The following is a 19,561-nucleotide window of genomic DNA, read 5'->3' as shown; positions in this document are numbered from 1 at the left end:
CACCCCCCCTTTTTTTTTCTTTTCCTCTCCTCTTCAAAAACCCTTCTTTCGCCTCCCTCTCTTCCTCTCTATTAATTATTTATTTTTTTTTCTTCACAATTACTTTATCAAATCACAATAACAACAACAACTGTGAAAAAAGCGACAAAGGGACTAACTCCAAAACAACACTTATAAATATATTGTATTTTTTTAAACCTTCCGTATCTATTTTAAATCTTTCTCTCTCCATCTATCTTGAATCCAATCACAAACGCTCACCATGAGTGGAGGCAATATCAAAGTTGTTGTTCGCTGTCGTCCGATGAATTCGCGAGGTAAAAAAACAACAACAACAACAACATTTTTATTTGTGGTGCTCCCTTGTATGAACCGGGTCGAGAACCCTGAGGGGGGAGGAAACGATAAAAGACAGATAGACCCTTCTCTTGCAGTGCCCGTCATTCTGTCGCTTTCCTCAAACAGCCTAAAGAGAACTAAAAGCACAACAACAATAAAATGTAGAACTTGCACGTGGCGCAGAGTGCTTGATTCAAATGAACGGAAACCAGACGGTGATACGCAAACCGGAAGATATGAAAACGGGAACGCAAGACGATGTCAAGCCATTCACGTTCGACAAATCATACTGGTCAGCGGACAAGGCGGACCCATCTTATGCCGATCAGGAGCAGGTCTTTAATGATTTGGGTGTCGAGTTACTCGACCACGCTTTTAATGGTTACAACTGCTGTATTTTTGCTTGTAGGTTTTTATTCTCTTCACTTTGTAACATTTGACACAAATGACGTACTAACATACTCAAAAAAGATGGTCAAACGGGCTCGGGAAAATCGTATTCAATGGTACTCTCCATCTCATTTTCGGGTATTTGCATGAACAACAAAAACTGACAGATTTGTCAAATAGATGGGTTATGGTGAAGACAAGGGCATCACACCACGAACATGCTCAGAACTGTTCAACCGTATCGATGCCATTTCCGACGAACGAACAACCTGTCGTGTCGAAGTATCCTACATTGAAATCTACAACGAAAAAGTGCGCGACTTGTTGAATCCCAAAAACAAGTCCAATCTCAAAGTGCGCGAGCATCCGAGCTTAGGCCCTTATGTTGAAGATCTTTCCAAGATGGCAGTTAACTCGTTTGATAAAATCAATCAGTTGATGGATGAAGGAAACAAGGTTTGTTGTCGCAATCGTCTTCATCGTCATTATCAAAGCATTACTACAAGATATTTTCTTTTCTCTTTCTTCAAAGTCAATAAAAACAGTTTTATAACGAATATAATTCCTTTTTTATATTAAAAAAACCCCACGATATCAAAAAAAAAATCATTATAGGCACGCACGGTCGCAGCAACCAACATGAACGCGACATCATCTCGGTCCCATGGTGTTTTCACATTGATCCTAACCCAGACACGCAAAGACGACGTGACCAACTTGGAGACCGAAAAAGTCGCTCGTATCAGTCTTGTCGATTTGGCCGGAAGTGAACGTGCCAACAGTACAGGCGCGACAGGTGCTCGGTTGAAAGAAGGCGCCAACATCAACCGATCACTGACGACGCTGGGTAAAGTCATTGCTGGTCTGGCTGAGCAATCGATGCAGGAGGCACCAAAGAAGGGCCGTAAAGCAAAGGAAGTATTTGTTCCTTATCGTGACTCGGTACAGCATCTTTTTTTTTTGCATTAAGCAACTTGGCAGCAGGAAGACTCTATACAGAATAAGCTAAACCAGTACATGGATGTATTATTTAGGTGCTGACCTGGCTACTAAAAGATTCGCTCGGTGGCAACTCGAAAACAGCCATGATTGCAGCCATTTCACCTGCAGATTACGACGAGACGCTGAGTACGCTACGCTACGCAGACCAGGCCAAAAAGATCAAGAACAAGGCCGTTGTCAACGAAGATCCCAACGCCAAAGTCATCCGCGAGCTCAAGGAAGAGCTTGATTTGTTGCGCAGCCGTCTACATGTGTATGCTCCCGAGGTTGCCGAGCAATTAGCAGCCCAAAGTACATACAAAGGCAATTCACCAGCCAGCAAAAGCAGCGATCGTACGAAATCAGGCGATGCAGCTACTACTGCCGCAGCCCTATCCAGTATGCCCAATGGATCACAGGAGATTGAGGTTACCGATAGTAGCGGCACTGTCCGCAAGATGACGCAGCAACAAATCGTCGAACAGCTCACGTCATCCGAAAAACTACTAGCCAATCTCAACGAGACATGGGAAGACAAGCTCAAAAAGACGGAAGAGATCCAAGTCGAGCGCGAACGTGCACTGGAAGAACTCGGCATCACAGTGTACAAGAACAATGTGGGCGTCTACACGCCCAAAAAGATGCCGCATTTGGTCAACTTGAGCGAAGACCCGCTCATGTCCGAATGTCTCGTGTATCAGCTCAAGCCAGGCAACACGCGTGTGGGCAAAGAAGGCAGCGATACGCCAGCAGAAATTCGACTTTCCGGCAGCAATATCCAAGAAGAACACTGTGTCTTTGAAAACGGGAATGGCACGGTCACGCTACATCCAAACGAAGGCTCGCTAACCATGGTCAATGGGATGCGGATTGCAGAGCCACGACGACTCAAGAGCGGTTACCGCATCATTCTGGGCGACTATCACTTTTTCCGTTTCAACCATCCAGAAGAAGTGCGACGCGAGCGCGATCGACAGAAATCTGTGATTCTTTCGGGTGGCATCAACACCAGCAGTAGCAACGTCAACGGAAGCATGGGGCCACCCACACCTGGCATTGTCTTGGACGAACAGCCCTGGCCGACCACACCCCTTGGCGATAGCAACACGCTGTATTCTGAACCGAGCGATATCAACTATGCCAAGATGGAGAACGGGGGAAGCAAGTACTATGCTAACGAGATCCAAGGCCTCAAGGACGACGAACTCGACAAGCTGTACGGCGATATCTCGCGAATTCGTAATTCGCGACGATCCAGGCCGGTAAGCCGAGCTACTATTGCAGGCGACGACGATGACGGATCATCTAAAGATTCCATTCGGAACTCTATGGCTACGACTACGATCGTCGACCTGGAGAGCGTCTGCACGGATACAACGTTTGTGCACAGCAGTAATAACGAGGTGGAGGATCGCATGAAACTCGAACGGGACAAGTTGCAAAAGGTCCTCGATGAACAAAAGCAATTTTACGAAACGCGGATCAGTCGCATGTCGATGCAGCTTCTGCACCCACCTCAGCAACAGTCACAGCCAGAATTTACGGATCTAGAAAAGGCATATGCTCTAAAGGCGATCAAGAACTGGAAATCGATGCGTCGAGTATCTATGGCAGAGGATATCTTGACCCAAGCCGTGGTGCTCAAGGAAGCGAATATCATCGCCAGACAGTTTGGTAAGGATGCTGTGTATCAATTTACGATTGTCGAGGAAGGTCAATTTGCAAATCCAGCATCGTATTGGGAAAGCACGACGCCGAGTGTGTTGCATGATATCCAAGAAGACGACGATACGGCTCTGACGGAGTGTAACAAGCCTTGCATCGGCGTGCGTGTGATTGATCGCAAAAATAACACCATGCATGTATGGTCGCTTGATAAACTCAAGGCCCGGCTGAAAAAGATGCGCGACCTCAGCAATTTTATGGATAAGCCAATGTATCGCAAACATCTCAACTATGAGGACCCGTTCTTTGAGAACCCGTCTCGCAAATACAACTTGATCGGTAGTGCAGCAACAAGTGCCCGTAACTTGATATCTCAGCAAGCGTACGAGAGTTGCATTGCTGTGATCTGTCGCACAACTGGCCAGGTGAGGGGTAAATTACGGGTACTGATCTCGCCTATTGCTCGAACGTCGCAGAACAACCGCAACAGCATGGTTGCCGCCGGCAACAACGGCAGCCCAACAACACCAACACCGTCCACAGCCCTTGCTGCGGGCCAACAGATCATGTTTGAAGTACGCTTGCTGGAATTGAGCGGCATTAGTGAAGAAGACTTCACAAAGGTGCATGTTCAGTTTCGTCTATCGTCGTTTGGCAGCATTCCAGTACACTCAGCTGCCGAAAAAACGTTTGCCACGGATCCAGTCAGCGGGTTTGGTGACAAGCCCATCGATCTGGATCACAGCCAGACACTTTCGGTTTCAGTAACGGAGACGATGCTCGATGTGCTCATGAACGGCATGGTATCATTCGAAGTCTATGGCAAGTTCCAGCCACGTGCAATAAAACAGATTGAACGATGGGATGAGCAACGCGAGAACCCACGACTCAAGCTCGGTCGATCCGTGGGTGTTCGACCCAACAACAACAATAGCAGCAACGGCGTAGCCTATGGTCGATGCGCAGATCACTTGATGTTTGATGCCGAAGGTGGATTGGAACGACGACCCGAAGAAGAGCTATTAGCTGCGGAGCGTCATGACGTTGTTGCGCGTATCCAGGTATGCGAGCTTATGCCGAACGGCAAGTACGTGCCAGTGCAAGTATCAGCACAAAACGAGCTCGACCGTGGTGTGTTTACGCTTCGTCAAGGCTTACAGCGACGCATCAACGTGACCTTGTACCACACATCCGGGCGACAGCTTGAATGGACATCGATCTGCAACGCAACGATCGGACGACCCCGGTTTTTGGATGGCAAAGGCCGGATTTTAGACCCACCCAACGACAGCGGCCAAGTACCCATCAAGATGACGCGCCACCATCAATCAGTCGTGTACAATAACGACGGTACGAGCGAGCTAGCAGCATACGGTGCATGGGACAGCTCACAACACGAGTGTCCCTTTTTGAACTGCATCACGACGACCCAGTGCCGTGTCTTGCTCGAGTTGAAATGGCAAGTGGAGGCGGAAAAATGCGAAAAGCCGATGCAGTTCAGCACGGATATTGCAGTGCAGATCCACGGGCGGGACAAGGGCAGCAGCACGTCGTCAGCCCTGCGTAAATTCTTGGGTCAATCCAACAAACGGGTGCTCTCAAACTTTAATGCCATCTTTCTGGTCCAGCTCAACCCCCCGATGACGCGTCGTGTCAGCCAGCTGTGGCGTCTCAATACCGCTTCCAAGTATGTCCGTGGCGAGGAATTGCTGATGGATTACTGGCGTCCGCGTGGGGTTTCTTTGGTTAACGATTACCACGAGGTCCATCGCAACAAGATTGCACGGCTAGAACAGGTCGCTTCCACTGCTCAGGCATTGACGCTCAAAGCGGCCCAGTCACAGACAAGCAACGGATCATCGATGGCTGTGGAAGAAGCAGCAGCAACGCCGTCGTCGGAGCATACGGGAAAACTGTTGCGTAAAGTGATTGATCTATGGACTAAGAAGTCGGTTGCAGCTGAGGTAAACTATTATAACATCAAACTCCCACCTCCTTTCAAACCTTGTAACGTCACGAATTTAAGGTTTCTGTTCGTCGAATCTAAACATTTCCCTTTTCTGTCGTCGCACATTAGATGACGATTAGTCAAGATCCCCCAGCAGCCAAAGATCCGAACCAGAACAATCCTTTGCAACCGCAGCAGGAACAGCAGGAACAGCAGCAGCAGCAGCCTTCAGATGCTAAACTGTTGGCTGAAGTTAAGCTCGTCAGCAAGACGTAAGTTCACACACATCCAGGAACAACTGTGAGGGTTGGATAAGATCAAAGGGTGAATGCCAAATGTTAATTTCTTTCTGCATTATCAGCGGCAATGTATCCAAGAAGGGATACCTCACATACCAAGAAAACGCCCTCGACAACAAATGGGTCAAGCGATGGTTTGTCATCCGAAGGTAAGCCCTTTTGCGGCGGTAGGGTAGTGACAGGGATCGAGGCAGGCTGTGAGATGATTGGAAGGATTAACGGCTACTCTTCGTGACAGACCCTATATCTACGTTTATACCAATCGGTCAGAGACCGACGAACAAGGAGTGATCAATGTATCCTCCGTGCGAGTAGACTACAACCGGGAACTGGAGAAGATGATCAATGTAAGCGTTTTAGAGAGAGAGAATGAGACTCGGTTTATATATATTCCGTCTATGCGGAGAGAGAGAGAGAGAGAGAGATTAAGTTTTATTGTGATAATAGCGCAATCATGTCTTCTCCCTCTACACGAACAACAACGCATATACGCTCCAAGCGAGCTCGAAGGCTGAAATGACGGACTGGATCACCAAGATTGACCAACTGTTTCCGCTAGAGAAGCTCAGGAGCAACACCAACGATACCAGCGTCATCTGCTAAACTTATACATATCATATCATCATACCATTCTAACGTATTGCCAATCTTTACTTGCTCTCTCCCTCGATCCCTCATCATCATCATCATCATCATCCCTATGATACGCACACTTGCTTTTGAACACACCCTACATGCGCTCTCTCTCTCTAACTATGTATGTACACCTTTTTTCTTTTCGATACTCTCTTCGTACGCTGTTATTCTTCCTTTCTATACTGTACCATGTTTCTTTTATTATATGTAAATACCTTACACACATCTATTACACACACACACACACAATAGGCTCTCTTTCTCTCTCTTATGTATGCTCTCCTTTTTTTCTGTTAAAAACTCGTTTAGATCGTTGTTCTAAAAATTGTTGTACTACGCTTTAACACTATTATATATGTATATATATATATATACTATACTATTACTACCACTACTGCTACTACAGTAGTTACGACACTCGTACAAATGCCTGGTGAATCCGGGGTTACTGATTAAGCTCTGAGAAATTCGTATTTGTAAGGTTTTGTAAGGTTTTTGAAACCACCGGCTGCTAAACACCCTTTTTACCGCCAATATACTGGTATGATACCAGGACATGGCACCATATATTTTTTGATACATGCCACATTGATGATGGTGTGCATCTTTTTGCATGGTTTTATAAGCAGTAATGACAAAAAACCGACAGCTTTTTCACATGCTACCGGCCCAGTGCGAGTGGGAGCAGCACATGGCTTTGTTGGCGTTTCTTTATGAATGATATTACTTGGTGGGAAGAAAAGGTCAGGTGGTTTTTTGTTTATTTCGGGGGATTCGGGGGCGTGTGTGGAGAAAGTTCGTCCGTGATGACGACGATGTGATGAGTGTGTGAGAGCTACTTGGTTCGCTTCGGTTGGTCCTGTTGGTTCGACTATACTGGACTGGCTTATCACAGTCGTAGTCGTGGCAACAATGGGGGTGGGGGGTGTGGGGGTCATTCTATTATTACCACAAGGACCAGAGAATGAGGGGGGAGGGGTAGTACACTTCCACACACACACACGCACACACACACGCAAGTACACACGCAGCACGCATAGGCAGACACAGGGCATGAAGCAGCAATCCAAATCAAGGTTACTTGGTTTCCCGTGTCTCTCCCGTGTCGGCCGTTGTATTCGCTGTAGTGCTCTGTGGCAATAAAAATTGGCCCATTTTTTTTCCCTTGCATTCTCTTTTTCTCTTTTGCTAATTTTTCCCATCGCACACTTCTCTTTCACCCACCCCCTCACTCTGCCCACGTATACACACACACAACAGAAATGTCTCTGAAGAACCAAATCATTGTTGTCGGCGGCGGCCTCTCTGGCCTGGCTGCTGCACACACCGTCTACGAGAACGGCGGCAACGTCTTGCTGCTCGACAAGAATCCATTCTTCGGGTAGGAAAAATCATGCCACTGTGCTTGAAAAATGATAATTAATCCGAGTTTCTCTCCTCGCTTGTGTCACCAACCTCTAAACCTACTGCCATCTGCGTAATCTTCTCTCTTTTATATGATCACAGTGGCAACTCTACCAAGGCCACATCCGGTATCAACGGCGCTTTGACGCGCACCCAGATCGCAAAGAACATCCAGGACTCTGTTGAGCAGTTCTACCAGGACACCTTAAAGTCCGCACGCGATTTGGCCCGTCCAGAGCTCATCAAGGTCCTCACCGGCCGCTCTGCCTCTGCCGTCGAATGGCTTCAAGACAAGTTTGAGCTCGACCTGAGCTTGGTGTCGCGCTTGGGCGGCCACTCGTTCCCTCGTACCCACCGTGGCAAGGAGCAGTTCCCTGGTATGACCATCACCTATGCCTTGATGGAAGGTCTCGAAGAGCTCGCCGAAAAGCAGACCGATCGTGTCAAGATCATCAAGCGCGCTCGCGTCGAGGAGCTTATCAAGAACGGCGACGAGATCGTTGGCGTGAAATACGTCCTTGTCGGCAAGGACGCTGATGGCAAGACCTATGAAGCACATGGCCCCGTCGTCTTGGCCACTGGTGGTTATGCTGCTGACTTTGGTCCCAACTCGCTCTTGAAGCAGCATCGTCCCGAACTGTTTGATTTGTCGACCACCAACGGTGACCACTGCACTGGTGACGGCATCAAGATGGCCAGTATCGCTGGCGCCAACACGGTCGATTTGGAAAAGGTCCAGGTCCATCCCACCGGCTTGGTCGACCCCAAGGAGCCCGATGCCAAGGTCAAGTTTTTGGCTGCCGAAGCCTTGCGTGGCTGCGGTGGTTTGCTGTTGGATGCAGAGGGCAACCGTTTCTGTGACGAGTTGGGCCATCGTGACTATGTCACTGGCATGATGTGGAAGAACAAGTTCCCTATCCGCCTGGTCCTCAACACGGCCGCCTCCAAGGAAATTGAATGGCACTGCCGCCATTATGCCGGTCGTGGTTTGATGAAGAAGTTCGACAGCGGTGCTGCTCTTGCCAAGGAGATGGGCGTCTCGCCCGAAAAGCTCAAGGAGACCTTTGAGACCTACAACGCTATTGCCGACGGCAAGCAGAAGGATCCTTGGGGCAAGCGGTTCTTCCACAACGTTCCCATCAAGATGGAAGACTACTTTTACGTCGCTCACATGCAGCCTGTGCTCCACTACACTATGGTAAGTAGACGTGTCGTCCTGCTGCTATTTTTTAGATGGTATTGTAGCTATGCTAATCATAAATGGCACAAACACACAAATAATATAGGGTGGTGTTGAGATCACTCCCGATGCAGAAATCAAGGGTGGCGACGCTACTGTTCCTGGCCTCTTCGCTGCTGGTGAAATGTGCGGTGGTGTCCACGGCGCCAACCGTCTTGGTGGTTCGTCTCTCTTGGGCTGTGTCGTTTTTGGCCGTGTCGCTGGCCAGACCGCCACGCGCTACCTGTTTGGCAAGCTCGTCAACACCGGTTCCGGCAACGTTGCCCAGCAACGTCTTGGTGCCATTGCCAGCCACTTGGGCACCGTCGGTGTCAGCCTTTCGATGAACCCCAGCGACCCCAACCGCATCAACCTCGAGATTGCCTGGCCCGGCGCTGGCGCTCCTGCTGTCGCTGCTGCTGAAGGTGCTGCTGCGCCTGCACCCGCGAAGGAAGAGGCCAAGAAGGAGGATGAACCCAAGAAGATGGGCGAATATAGTGTAGAGGAGGTCGCAAAACATAACAAGCCTGAGGATTGCTGGGTGATTGTGAATGGTCAGGTGTTGAACGTCACGGACTTTTTGTCCGAGCACCCTGGTGGCAAGAAGGCCATTCTCATCTACGCTGGTCGGGATGCTACGGAAGAATTCAACATGCTGCACAAGAAGGATGTCGTTGAAAAGTATGCTCCCTACGCCATCATTGGTACTCTCAAGAAGTAATTGCCACCATAAAACACACACACACACACACTATTTCTTCTTTCTACTATACTTCTTTTACTGCTTATGTACACAGATCACACACAAAACTTATCACTCAACCCTATCACTTTGCACGACGATCGTAAACATCCATCTTACCACTCAGACACGCTCACAACACAAAGTATCTTTAGTTTTAGTACTTGATTTTCATTTAAAAAACGGGGCCAATACAAAATACATATAGTATAAACAGCAGCTATCTAGCATGTCTTGTCTTTTTACTCCAAAAGAGTCACTTTACCCATATTGAGAAGCGCGATGGAGCTCTTCACAGGATCGTCAGTCCTCCCAATGAATTAGATCTTGCTTTGGCAAGGAGAGCACATGACACACAAAACTTGATGCAGAATACAACGCGCATCTTTCGTCAATCAGGTGAGCAATGTCGCATGACACGATATACAACGCACCGGTCGTGTCGCGCGGAAATAGCGGAACCAGATATTCTAATTGACTAATTCACAACTTGACTCGGACAGGCGGAATGTTCCTATATATAACACACCAATCGTTTAGTCATTTTACATGTGCCTTTCCCACTTTTTTTAATAATAGCTAATTAATTATCAGTAACTTAATCCTTGCCAGTACCGGTTTCTGAGTCCCAGCCCAAACAATTTCCTGTTTATGGTATCCGAGCGTACTATCCTTGAAGTTGGACAGCCAGTGCTCATGCCGACAAGTAGATCACCGTGACGCAAAATGCCTGGATCTGCCATCACTGGACTGCCGCCGTCAACGGTTGGTAGTGGAAAAATCATCGAGGTGCCACTGCATCGTAATAAACTCACTTAGACCTCGGTATATAAGGTAGCACAAGGACGGGTACAACCCTGGATTTGTTGGGACATTGTAGATATAGTCGACGTTGTGGATGTGGATGACAATGATACTACTGTTGCTGATGAAGATGAAGATGGCTACGCAGCGACTTTTGGATTGGACGCAATCACATACTTGACCACATTATACACGGGTAGGAAGAACTATACAGCCATCCAATTACAGCACAATCCAATAAATGCTAACGCGCATAACATGATTACAGTAAGCGCGAGAAAACGACTCTGCAAGAATAGTACTTAATAATCGATTCATCTAGTAACTATGCAGAAGCCGTTCATCCAACATAAGGAGGTACCATTGTCATTACAATACTGTATAATACGGTTCAAGAAGTCAAAGCCAATCCCCTCAATAATAATACAGTAGCATTAGACATGGAGATTCTATATGTGCATTGATTCAGATAAGATAGCGGCACGAAAAAGTGGGGTGAAAGAAGCACGTAAAAAAGGTAAAAAATAGCGATAGAAGAAAGAAAGCGAGGTTCTGTAATTATGATATCTGCTACTACTCCACAAGTGGTTGATGTTGGTCGAAACTACCAAGTTATTAAAGCTAATACTGTTCTACCCAGCAGTACTGTGATGATTGAATATATTCGGCCATATGAATCCGATATCCCTCGGATCATACAGTACATAAAAATTTGATACCCCAAGACTAATTGTATATTACTGCACTCTTGTCATTCAAAACTAACGTTTTTATATACTCGATGTAGCAAAACCACTAGTGAGATTAAAGAATTTCTCAGAAATCTCAAAGTTCTTATTTGCTGTGCCAGTAATGCCCACTAGAAACTATTTTTACAAGGCCTTCCTTCTTGGCCAACAACAGCCAAAATAACACGTCTTTCAACACTTTGTTGTGGGTATCTATCATTTGAATTTTCGTATGCTGTCGTTCTTCGTGTAGATCAGTTGGTATTTAAATTGTTCTTTCAAAGGGACGAAACAATGGGAATCTCAAAAAAGCTATATTGTAAGCTGCTTTTTGTGCTGATATTTTAGGGCTGTTGTAGAAGATGTTGGAGAGATGACGCGAAGCTATCAGCTTACCGCCATTCGTTTTAAGCCTTCAGACATGTCTCGATCGGTTTTATTGATTGGTCTAGGCTGTGTAGGTGCATCAGGCTTGCGCGTCCACCGGGTCGATGGATTGTGCAGCGAACAGAGTCAAAATAGTCAAGGCAGCGATACAATTCAGAAAAGAACCAGCTCTTTCCATTTGCGCGTTTCGTTATCTTTTTTTAGTCTCCCGCTACTGCACAAGTTAACCCTCCCTTTTTTTCAATCACGGGGAAAATATGTTTTTGGACTATAAAATAAGAATGTTCTCTGTATGGTATTCTTCGTACGTAACATTAGGATGGTGCTGCCTGCCAAAACGTTTGGCAAAAAGTCGATTCCTAAGCATCTCATTGGAGTGGACATTACACATGGCAATGATACATATAAAGGGCGGCTTAACTTCTGGCTCCACTATGAGTGGTTGAGTTTCGAAAGACGTGATAGTATTGAACGCTTGACTGAGTACTACGTCGAGTTCAGGCACGGCCCAAATAATTTGAGATTGAACAACAGTGAATGTTGCTGCTCGAATTTGTCGTCATGGTCACGAAACTCATGTCATGGCAGCATACATGTCAAAGAAGGTACCGCGAAAAGAAACAAACTGCGATTCAAAGATTGTCAACGCACGGTCCTGTGTACAATGCATTGCGGCATAAAATGTTGTATCGGAGATCGTCGTCGGTGCTTTGTTCTTGGTCAGAACCAGACTTGGAAGATACAGGCAATTTTTTACGAATAAAGAAGAATGTAAGGCTCGTCGATACGTGTATGTGGTAATGATAAGCTGGCGTGCTGTTGCTCGTGAATGCTGGTGTTGTGGTTGTTGTTACAATAAGCGGGGGTGTCAATCAAATGTTGAACGCATTCTTTTGCTCCAAGCGCTGCAGTGATGCAGCCTTGTGATTTGCACTGTGGTACTGATTATTTTTTATAGACAAAATATGAAAATATATGTACAAAAGAGACTTATTCAAGGTGGATTTATGTTTTTTTCTGTTTTTTGTTGGTGGTGGTAAAATAAAGCGACGGGGATATGTACAACTGTTTTGATGAACTTTGCTGAAAACTGTAGCCTGGTTCACTGCTCTTTTCTTGCGGCTCTTGATGCTTCTCGATTTGCTTTATGCTTTCAATAGCAATGGCCTATGATACCAAAAATTTAGTCACAAATGAATGGGTAAGAATAATTACGATTAGCATACGGTTTTATTTTATACACAGAACTGACCTTTGCTTTTAAAACAGTTTTCATCATATTGAATAGATCTGTAACAATCGAGGCAGCTTTGACTGGTATTTCATATTCATTCATATGAAGTAAGCGAGTTACATATCCAGCCGGTGAGTCCATAATGGAAACCCTCAATCTTCTACCTATAGGTATATAAGCAGCCAATGTGAAAATTCGAAAAACGGATATAGTGCATCAAATAATGTATGACTTACTGTTTTCCATTCAAAGCCGCTATTTTTAGTTTTCGAGCAAGTGATTCGGCATTCTTTCCTTTGGTCAATGATTGACAAAACATGTCCTTCATTACTTTCGGTGTATGCAAATTGCGTTCGACTAGCTCTTTTTTACTTTTGCCACCACAATCCTCCTTGCCAACTTCACCACAAACAACTTCAACACCATCATTCATAACCAGCAGATCAGGACGAACAGATCGATGCTGATCATCAATAGGTTTTGAGCCGCTGACTTCACGATCAGCATTAACACGAACAAATGTTGCCTAGGGTCGTCATTAACGGATTCGAGACGGATCGAGCGATTCCGAATCCGTTTCGTATAAACGGATCAGCTCTTTTGCAATCCGGAAAGGATCCGGATTGTAAATATGGGATCCGAATCCGTTTCGTATAAATCCGGATCAAATCGAAATCCGAGTATAGAGTTAAGTTTTGAATACAAATTACTGAAAAGTAAGCTTTAGATGGTACAAGGTGGCATTCAGAAAAATAAGAAGAGGATAGGGAAGAAGAAAAAGCAACCAGGGCATGGCTACTGGAAGAAAGTAATAAAGAAGTCGAACGATCAATGAGGCAATGGCTTTGAAATAATGAAAAAAAGGGAGGGAAAGGGAAGTGGATTTTTTTTTTGTAGGTGACCGTGGGTCAAGGGAAAGGGAAGTAAAAAAGGGAGGGTGAGTGCGAAGAATTGCAGAACCGCTGTTTGTTTTCTCTAACACAACGTGGAAACGGCGAACAGCAACTCCTTAATCTTCACCAAAATACTTGGACCACGAGTCGAGCAGCACACTTGCTTCCAGTTTGCTATACCCAAGCCGATTCCGTTCACTTGGGATGTATTGCTTGGCACGGGAGAAAAGCCGTTCAGATCCTGTTGATGAGGCTGGAATCGCCAAGTATCTGCGTGCCATTTGCCTCAACTCTTGGCCACTGTTCACGTCCCTCCGCCAGAACTCCAAAACGATCGAAGTATGCTCACCGTCGGACTCGTCGATTACTGTATCCGTGGAAACATATCTTTCCAGCTGGTCCGTGTTCGATCTCCTCTTCTTGATCAACGCATCCGGGTTTGATGGGGAAGGTTCTTGCGTTCTTGATGGCTTATATGTTTGCCACGTCTTCTGCACCATCTCAAGAGTCTCCTCGCAATACTCTTCCCACCATTCATATTTTAATCGAGGGTCAATGGCAGTAGCAACGGCAAAAGAGTGGCCTTGAGCCTTGCAGTAGTACCATTTGAGCTTTTCCCAACCACATTGTGTTGCGTGCACGTATGTGATAATAGTGTTCGATGGAAATACGCATATATAGAGTTATAGCCTACATCCTCCCATTTATCCATGTATAGTTCGAGCTTTTCAAGCGAACGGTTGTAAGCACGAATGACCAGGTTCATAGTTGCGTAGCTGGCGCTAGACAGCAATGGGGTCATTCGGGCGAACTCATGGAGTAACTCGGCCACCTTCTCCAGACATGTCCATTCGTCATCTGTCAAGAAGTATCCTTGAAGGGCCTCGAGATTCCGGCACGTCGTATTGTATGCACGCTTGACTGTAAGAGCTCTTTGGAGCATGGCATATGTGGAATTCCAACGAGTGCGAACGTCCAATACCAGCTCACGGCGATCTTCAATCTCGTCCTGATCTACGGCTTCGTCGTTATCGTCGGTAGTTGGATGTTGGTGGGCAACGACCTTGAACGAGCTATGATAATGATCCAGTCTTTGTGGAGACGCTCTGATGGCAACAATCCCTTTGCGAAGCTTACGCAACGTTTTGCCTAAGGTAAATTAAGTTTAATTACTATACACATGTTGATGGGTGGATATTGCTTTTTTTTGCTTATTTACCTGCGTTGATGGTTGTAGTTATTTGTTGGTTGTTACTGTCTAAGGCTTGCTCTGCAATGTCGTACGCTTCCGCTTCTAAACCTTTGTGGAGGATCGCTTGCACCGCCAAATTGATTATATGCGTGATGCAGGGGATACAATTCTCTTCGGCATCAAAGACATCGCGTCCAACAGCAAGTTCAATCTCTGTGGCCATTGTCGTCATATTGGATGCATTGTCGGTAGTCAGAATGAACGGCTTGGACACGAGGTTCCAATCGTTCAAAACTTTCAGGAACGCCCCCGCCATGTTGGCACCAGTGTGAGGGCCGGAGAGAAGCTGGAGACCTAAGGCAATGGATTGTTGGTTCCAGTCGTCATCGATCCAGTGGGCAGTGATACCAAGAAACGGAACCTTCCATTCACTTGTCCAAGCATCGACAGTGTATGAGAGGCACGGCTGAGCTTGCAGGATGACATCAATACGGCTTCGCTGAACCTGGTACATGGTAAGCAAATCACGGGAGGCAGTACTGTCGCTTGGAAGTTTGACGTGGGTGAGACTTGGGCTGACTGCACGAGGTTCAACAATCGCTGGAAGTAGGGATTTTTGACAATCATGAATGGCAATGCAGCAGACACAATGAACAAACACAGCACCCTGCGGAAGACCTCTGGATCAAACTGTTGGAAACGCGGCGTGGTGCTGCCTCCCAAGTAAGTGTGGAGTGTATTATCTTTTGGTGGTGCATCGACGGGCGTGTCCTTAGTGATACCGTGCTTCAACAAATGTTTTATAAGGCCGGTGGTTGTTCCTTGTGGATCCTTGTACTTTTTATTGCAGAACTTGTCTCCCATGGGATAGCGGCAGTAGTAGTAGGTGATATTCTGGGCGTCGTTTACGCCCTCGAACCATTTGTACAGCCAGCTCTTGCGTGCTTTAACCCCTTTTCCTTTCGGCTGGTGTTGCACGGAGGTCAATACACCGGTTTCGCCGTCACTGGTGTTGTCAATCGCCTCATTGTCATGGTCGGTGGACATCGCAGAAAACTGGCGGGCTGTGGAAGGCGAGCTACCCATACGGTCAGGCATTGACGAATCCTATTTAAAGTCAAATAAATGTGTTGGATCAGGTAAGTGAGGATATACTGATATTCTTATAGAATAAAGGGTCAACTTACTTCATCAGACCAGTCATTATCGAGAGCAGAGGAGTTTCGTTTACCAGGGATGGAAAAAGAAGACGGATTCATGGTGGAACGTTAGAGTAGCTATTCAAGGTATGTAATTAGTGAATAAACAGGTATGTGATTATCGGTATGAAATAGAGAACTAGCTATATGGAGGAATATTGGGAATGCCTACCGTTATCTGGAACAATAATAAATAGAATCGTATGTCTTCAAACAACTTTTTTTTTCGCCCCTTTTATATCTTTAATGTCTTGCTCTTTTTCTACTTCTATTAAAAACTACATCGTTCACGGATATCCATGTGATTTCAAATCTTGGTGGCAATCATGACCCAGTTCGCAAAGGCAGATATCATCCTTCGGGAAATGTCGCCATGAAGACAATCATGAAAATTAATATGACAGTTTCCTAAAACGTCAGATCGCTGCTATCGGTGCTTGCTGGGTTGCGGTCTTTTCGTCCTTTCTCTGCTCAGCATGACAGAGCTTAGCACTAATTGACGGAAGAACGAGCTACTTCTGGATCTAAAGCATAGATGAATGCTTTTACGGATCCTCCCTAACCGGATGTATGCTATCACATGCGCATCACCAAAGACGACTTCGATTGATTGGTATAATTTTTTTTATACAACTATACCACTGATATACAGAGCGAAATAGATCAACAATATTTGAAGTTATCATATAATCAGCATTTGATAAGCTATGAGTATTTCTGCCTTAACAGGAACGGATGTAATGGCATTACGGATAACGCTTATGCATAGGAGAAACAGTAAAAGACGACCCAGCCTGATATCATTACTAAAGATGCTGTCACTGGTTTGATATCTTCAGATGCACACTTAATGAGGGGTGGATGACATCGGCGGGGTCAATTTATAGGAAGAATGCACAAAAGAAAAATTACTGGGAGAAAAAGCAAGTGCACACTTCTTGATATTTGACACTGCTACTTTTAAAAAACGATTTCTAACAAATCAGGTTGAACGGAATGTACGCGATCAAAGGTACAGCATCAAAAGCAGGGATAATTTTACTAAAAGCGAATGAATGAGTGACAGAAAATTGCGGAAGTGAAGGGAAAGCTCAGAGTTATTTTTTTCTTTCAATATAGTTGCCATTGCCTGTGCGCCATAATGTCTTGAACGATTTCCGACCTAAGCGATTGAAAGAGTGGACAATTTGCTGACACGATCCTTTCCAAGCAGCAGCGGAATAAGATAAAATAAAGCAGCTTTATAAGCTGTATAGCAGAAGAGATAGAGGAAAGTGCGGCTTTTACTCGGTTGGCTTTTTGCATACAGAACAACTGATAAAAGTGTTATGTCGTTTCCACAGGGATCGCAAAAGCATTGACGAACACAGTGTTGGGAACGTGGAAGGATGCACTTGTTAAACGCGACGGCATTAATAAAGCGAAAGGAAAAGGTAAAAACAAGCAGTTTACTATGTTGCTTTAAAGTATAGTATGATTTAAATCTCAAGGATGCCTATGGAGTACAATGCCACTGCCGGCGCCGCTCTATTTACTACGACCAATGCATGAGGGCAACGACGATTCGTGTTTTACTTCTTCATATGAAGAGCATAGGGAATGGAAAGAGGATTATCAACTATCAGCAAGTATTGAGTGTCTATCCTATGAGTAAGTGAATGCACACAATTTTATACTGTATAATATATGTATGTGTTTGTATGTGTCTTTGTGTGTATAGTATTGCCTTCAGTTTGGCTAGTAGTGTGCGGTGTATTTGAAACGAGGCAGTTACAAGCGGCTGCTTCCTTTTTTTCACCTATCCCTCAACAATAGGCACGTCGAGTTTATGAATCCCTCTACAATTGCCATATATTGCATTCCTTTAGGCATTAGCTACAACGACTTTATAATAAACCAAGACTTTTGATTATAAACGACTACCTTTAAACCTTTTATTATATGTAGTATATAAAAATGCTTAAATTCTGTTCCCCCTATTCTTCCCTTCAGTTTCGCACTTTCTTTCGCATTCCTTAACAATCTACCAATTACAAAGCTAACCATGAGAATTGCAATGGAAATAAAACGAATCAAACGGATCAATCCGGAATGGCACCTTCCAATCCGTTTTAAATCCGGATCGCTCAAGCTCAATCTGAATCCGTTCCGATCCGTCAAAGCCCTCGCTCGAATCCAATTTCTTCTCATTCGAAACGAAACGGATCGACGAATCCGGATTCGATGCCGATCCCTAATGTTGCCTTGGATGTTCGATCCCTATAGGTTACCACACAAAAATTTAGAAACAGTAATAATAATAAGTAATTTACTTTGCAAGATGAAAGAAAACCTCACCGTCCTACAACGCCAATATCATCAAAACATTTATGGGGACCGGCCATGGTTATGATGATTTTAATGCGATCTAGTAACCCTAGATGACTTATTAGCTAAGATATATCAGGATAGCCAAATTAATTTTTATTGAAATAATTCATGCACGAATGTCTTGGCATGCATACATTTAAATTTTTGAAAAAAATAAAAATTGAATTTTTTTCTAATATAAAAATAACACCAGACAATATAAAGCAAAATATATTTGTTATATTTTTTATTTTTATTACTTCAACAATCGACATGAACCAACTCAACCTTCTCGCATTCTTAGCCATTATGGCTGAATTTGTTCCTATTTTAGGAGTTACATTGACGCTCTTAATTGAAAGAGCAAAACACCTTACTGGAAACCATCAGCATATTGAGTATGAACCTCTTGTCACACAACTGAGGTCAGAACTCGAAAAAGACCTTACACAGGCTAAAGTAGATAAAAAAACTAAAGATAATGCACGCAATAAAATAACTGGATGAATTCGAGAATATGTGAGATTCCTCAAATCCTCAAATCCTCAATTTTCCGATGCAATGTTAGAGGTTAACACCTCTGGTGCAGATTCCTCGCAGGGCGGCAAAGAATTCCGATTCCAAAACACTAAATGGCTGTTCACATATATTTGTAAGGACTTCCATTTAACAAAAGAGCAAATCATGGAATGGTTTATAAAACATGAACGTATTGGTTATCGAATTGAAAAGGCAATTGCATGTGATGAAATTGCACCAGAAACCAATGAGAAACATGTACACATATAGATACAAATGGATGAGCGGTTCGACACAAAAACAGCATGTAAATTCTTTACTATTGATGGTGTTACTCCAAATATTAAACCAGGTGGTTATCCACAAAAGTCTATTAGCTATTGTATGAAAGGAAAAGATTATATTTGTTATAATATGGATCTAATTTAAGAAATTAAAACCAGAAAAATGCACCAACAGTTACTTGGATATGAATTAATTACTAAGCAGCTTAATATGCAGAAGGCTACTGAAATATATCCAGAATTACTATGGAAATATGATACTGTAAAATCAAATTTGAATTCTTACTTTCATGATACAGATATGGAAAATAACCCTGGAAATAAATTACATATGTGGTCTATGTTTGGT

The 19,561-nt window shown here is 44.7% G+C and overlaps 5 protein-coding genes across 5 annotated transcripts; 2 read left to right on the top strand and 3 right to left on the bottom strand.

Annotated features, from left to right (window-relative positions):
- Window positions 1-3: 3 nt before the first annotated feature.
- BDB00DRAFT_854270 (uncharacterized protein) lies at window positions 4-6,678 on the top strand. The gene is made up of 10 exons (XM_053125677.1): window positions 4-317; window positions 505-744; window positions 811-845; window positions 910-1,185; window positions 1,345-1,671; window positions 1,764-5,339; window positions 5,453-5,595; window positions 5,685-5,771; window positions 5,861-5,969; window positions 6,070-6,678. Exons 1-10 carry the CDS (start codon window positions 263-265, stop codon window positions 6,223-6,225), a joined length of 5,004 nt encoding a protein of 1,667 aa, XP_052973627.1. The 5' UTR covers window positions 4-262; the 3' UTR covers window positions 6,226-6,678.
- On the bottom strand, window positions 6,661-7,910 carry BDB00DRAFT_126957 (uncharacterized protein). The gene has a single exon (XM_053116172.1). The coding sequence runs from the start codon at window positions 7,458-7,460 to the stop codon at window positions 6,783-6,785; it is 678 nt and encodes a 225-aa protein (XP_052973626.1). The 5' UTR covers window positions 7,461-7,910; the 3' UTR covers window positions 6,661-6,782.
- BDB00DRAFT_854268 (FAD binding domain-containing protein) lies at window positions 7,440-9,909 on the top strand. Its single transcript, XM_053125676.1, has 3 exons — window positions 7,440-7,639; window positions 7,765-8,860; window positions 8,949-9,909. The coding sequence occupies exons 1-3, from the start codon at window positions 7,521-7,523 to the stop codon at window positions 9,600-9,602; spliced, it is 1,869 nt and encodes a 622-aa protein (XP_052973625.1). The 5' UTR covers window positions 7,440-7,520; the 3' UTR covers window positions 9,603-9,909.
- Window positions 9,910-12,319: 2,410 nt separating this feature from the next.
- On the bottom strand, window positions 12,320-13,521 carry BDB00DRAFT_854261 (uncharacterized protein). The gene is made up of 3 exons (XM_053125675.1): window positions 13,013-13,521; window positions 12,795-12,940; window positions 12,320-12,709 (listed from the first exon to the last, which is right to left on the bottom strand). The coding sequence occupies exons 1-3, from the start codon at window positions 13,020-13,022 to the stop codon at window positions 12,548-12,550; spliced, it is 318 nt and encodes a 105-aa protein (XP_052973624.1). The 5' UTR covers window positions 13,023-13,521; the 3' UTR covers window positions 12,320-12,547.
- Window positions 13,522-17,962: 4,441 nt separating this feature from the next.
- Window positions 17,963-18,608, bottom strand: BDB00DRAFT_933532 (uncharacterized protein; the record flags this gene model as incomplete). The annotated part of the gene is made up of 2 exons (XM_053129121.1): window positions 18,398-18,608; window positions 17,963-18,319 (listed from the first exon to the last, which is right to left on the bottom strand). A coding segment is annotated over exon 2 (288 nt), but the record flags the coding sequence as incomplete, so codon positions are not given.
- Between the last annotated feature and the right edge of the window lie 953 nt (window positions 18,609-19,561).

The sequence above is a fragment of the Zychaea mexicana genome (assembly GCF_025766255.1).
Source record: "Zychaea mexicana strain RSA 1403 chromosome Unknown BDB00scaffold_142, whole genome shotgun sequence".
Lineage (NCBI taxonomy): Eukaryota > Fungi > Mucoromycota > Mucoromycetes > Mucorales > Lichtheimiaceae > Zychaea > Zychaea mexicana.
This window is presented reverse-complemented; position numbering and strand designations above follow the sequence as displayed.

Bases quoted from the DNA above. Each gene is read 5' to 3' on its own strand.
- BDB00DRAFT_854270 (XM_053125677.1), top strand. From the start codon at position 263: ATGAGTGGAGGCAATATCAAAGTTGTTGTTCGCTGTCGTCCGATGAAT. The intron at 318-504 runs GTAAAAAAACAA...AATAAAATGTAG, and splicing joins TCGTCCGATGAATTCGCGAG to AACTTGCACGTGGCGCAGAG. The intron at 5,772-5,860 runs GTAAGCCCTTTT...TCTTCGTGACAG, and splicing joins CGATGGTTTGTCATCCGAAG to ACCCTATATCTACGTTTATA.
- BDB00DRAFT_126957 (XM_053116172.1), bottom strand. From the start codon at position 7,460: ATGGGAAAAATTAGCAAAAGAGAAAAAGAGAATGCAAGGGAAAAAAAA.
- BDB00DRAFT_854268 (XM_053125676.1), top strand. From the start codon at position 7,521: ATGTCTCTGAAGAACCAAATCATTGTTGTCGGCGGCGGCCTCTCTGGC. The intron at 7,640-7,764 runs GTAGGAAAAATC...ATATGATCACAG, and splicing joins GACAAGAATCCATTCTTCGG to TGGCAACTCTACCAAGGCCA. The intron at 8,861-8,948 runs GTAAGTAGACGT...CAAATAATATAG, and splicing joins CTGTGCTCCACTACACTATG to GGTGGTGTTGAGATCACTCC.
- BDB00DRAFT_854261 (XM_053125675.1), bottom strand. The intron at 12,710-12,794 runs GTCAGTTCTGTG...TTGGTATCATAG, and splicing joins AAACTGTTTTAAAAGCAAAG to GCCATTGCTATTGAAAGCAT.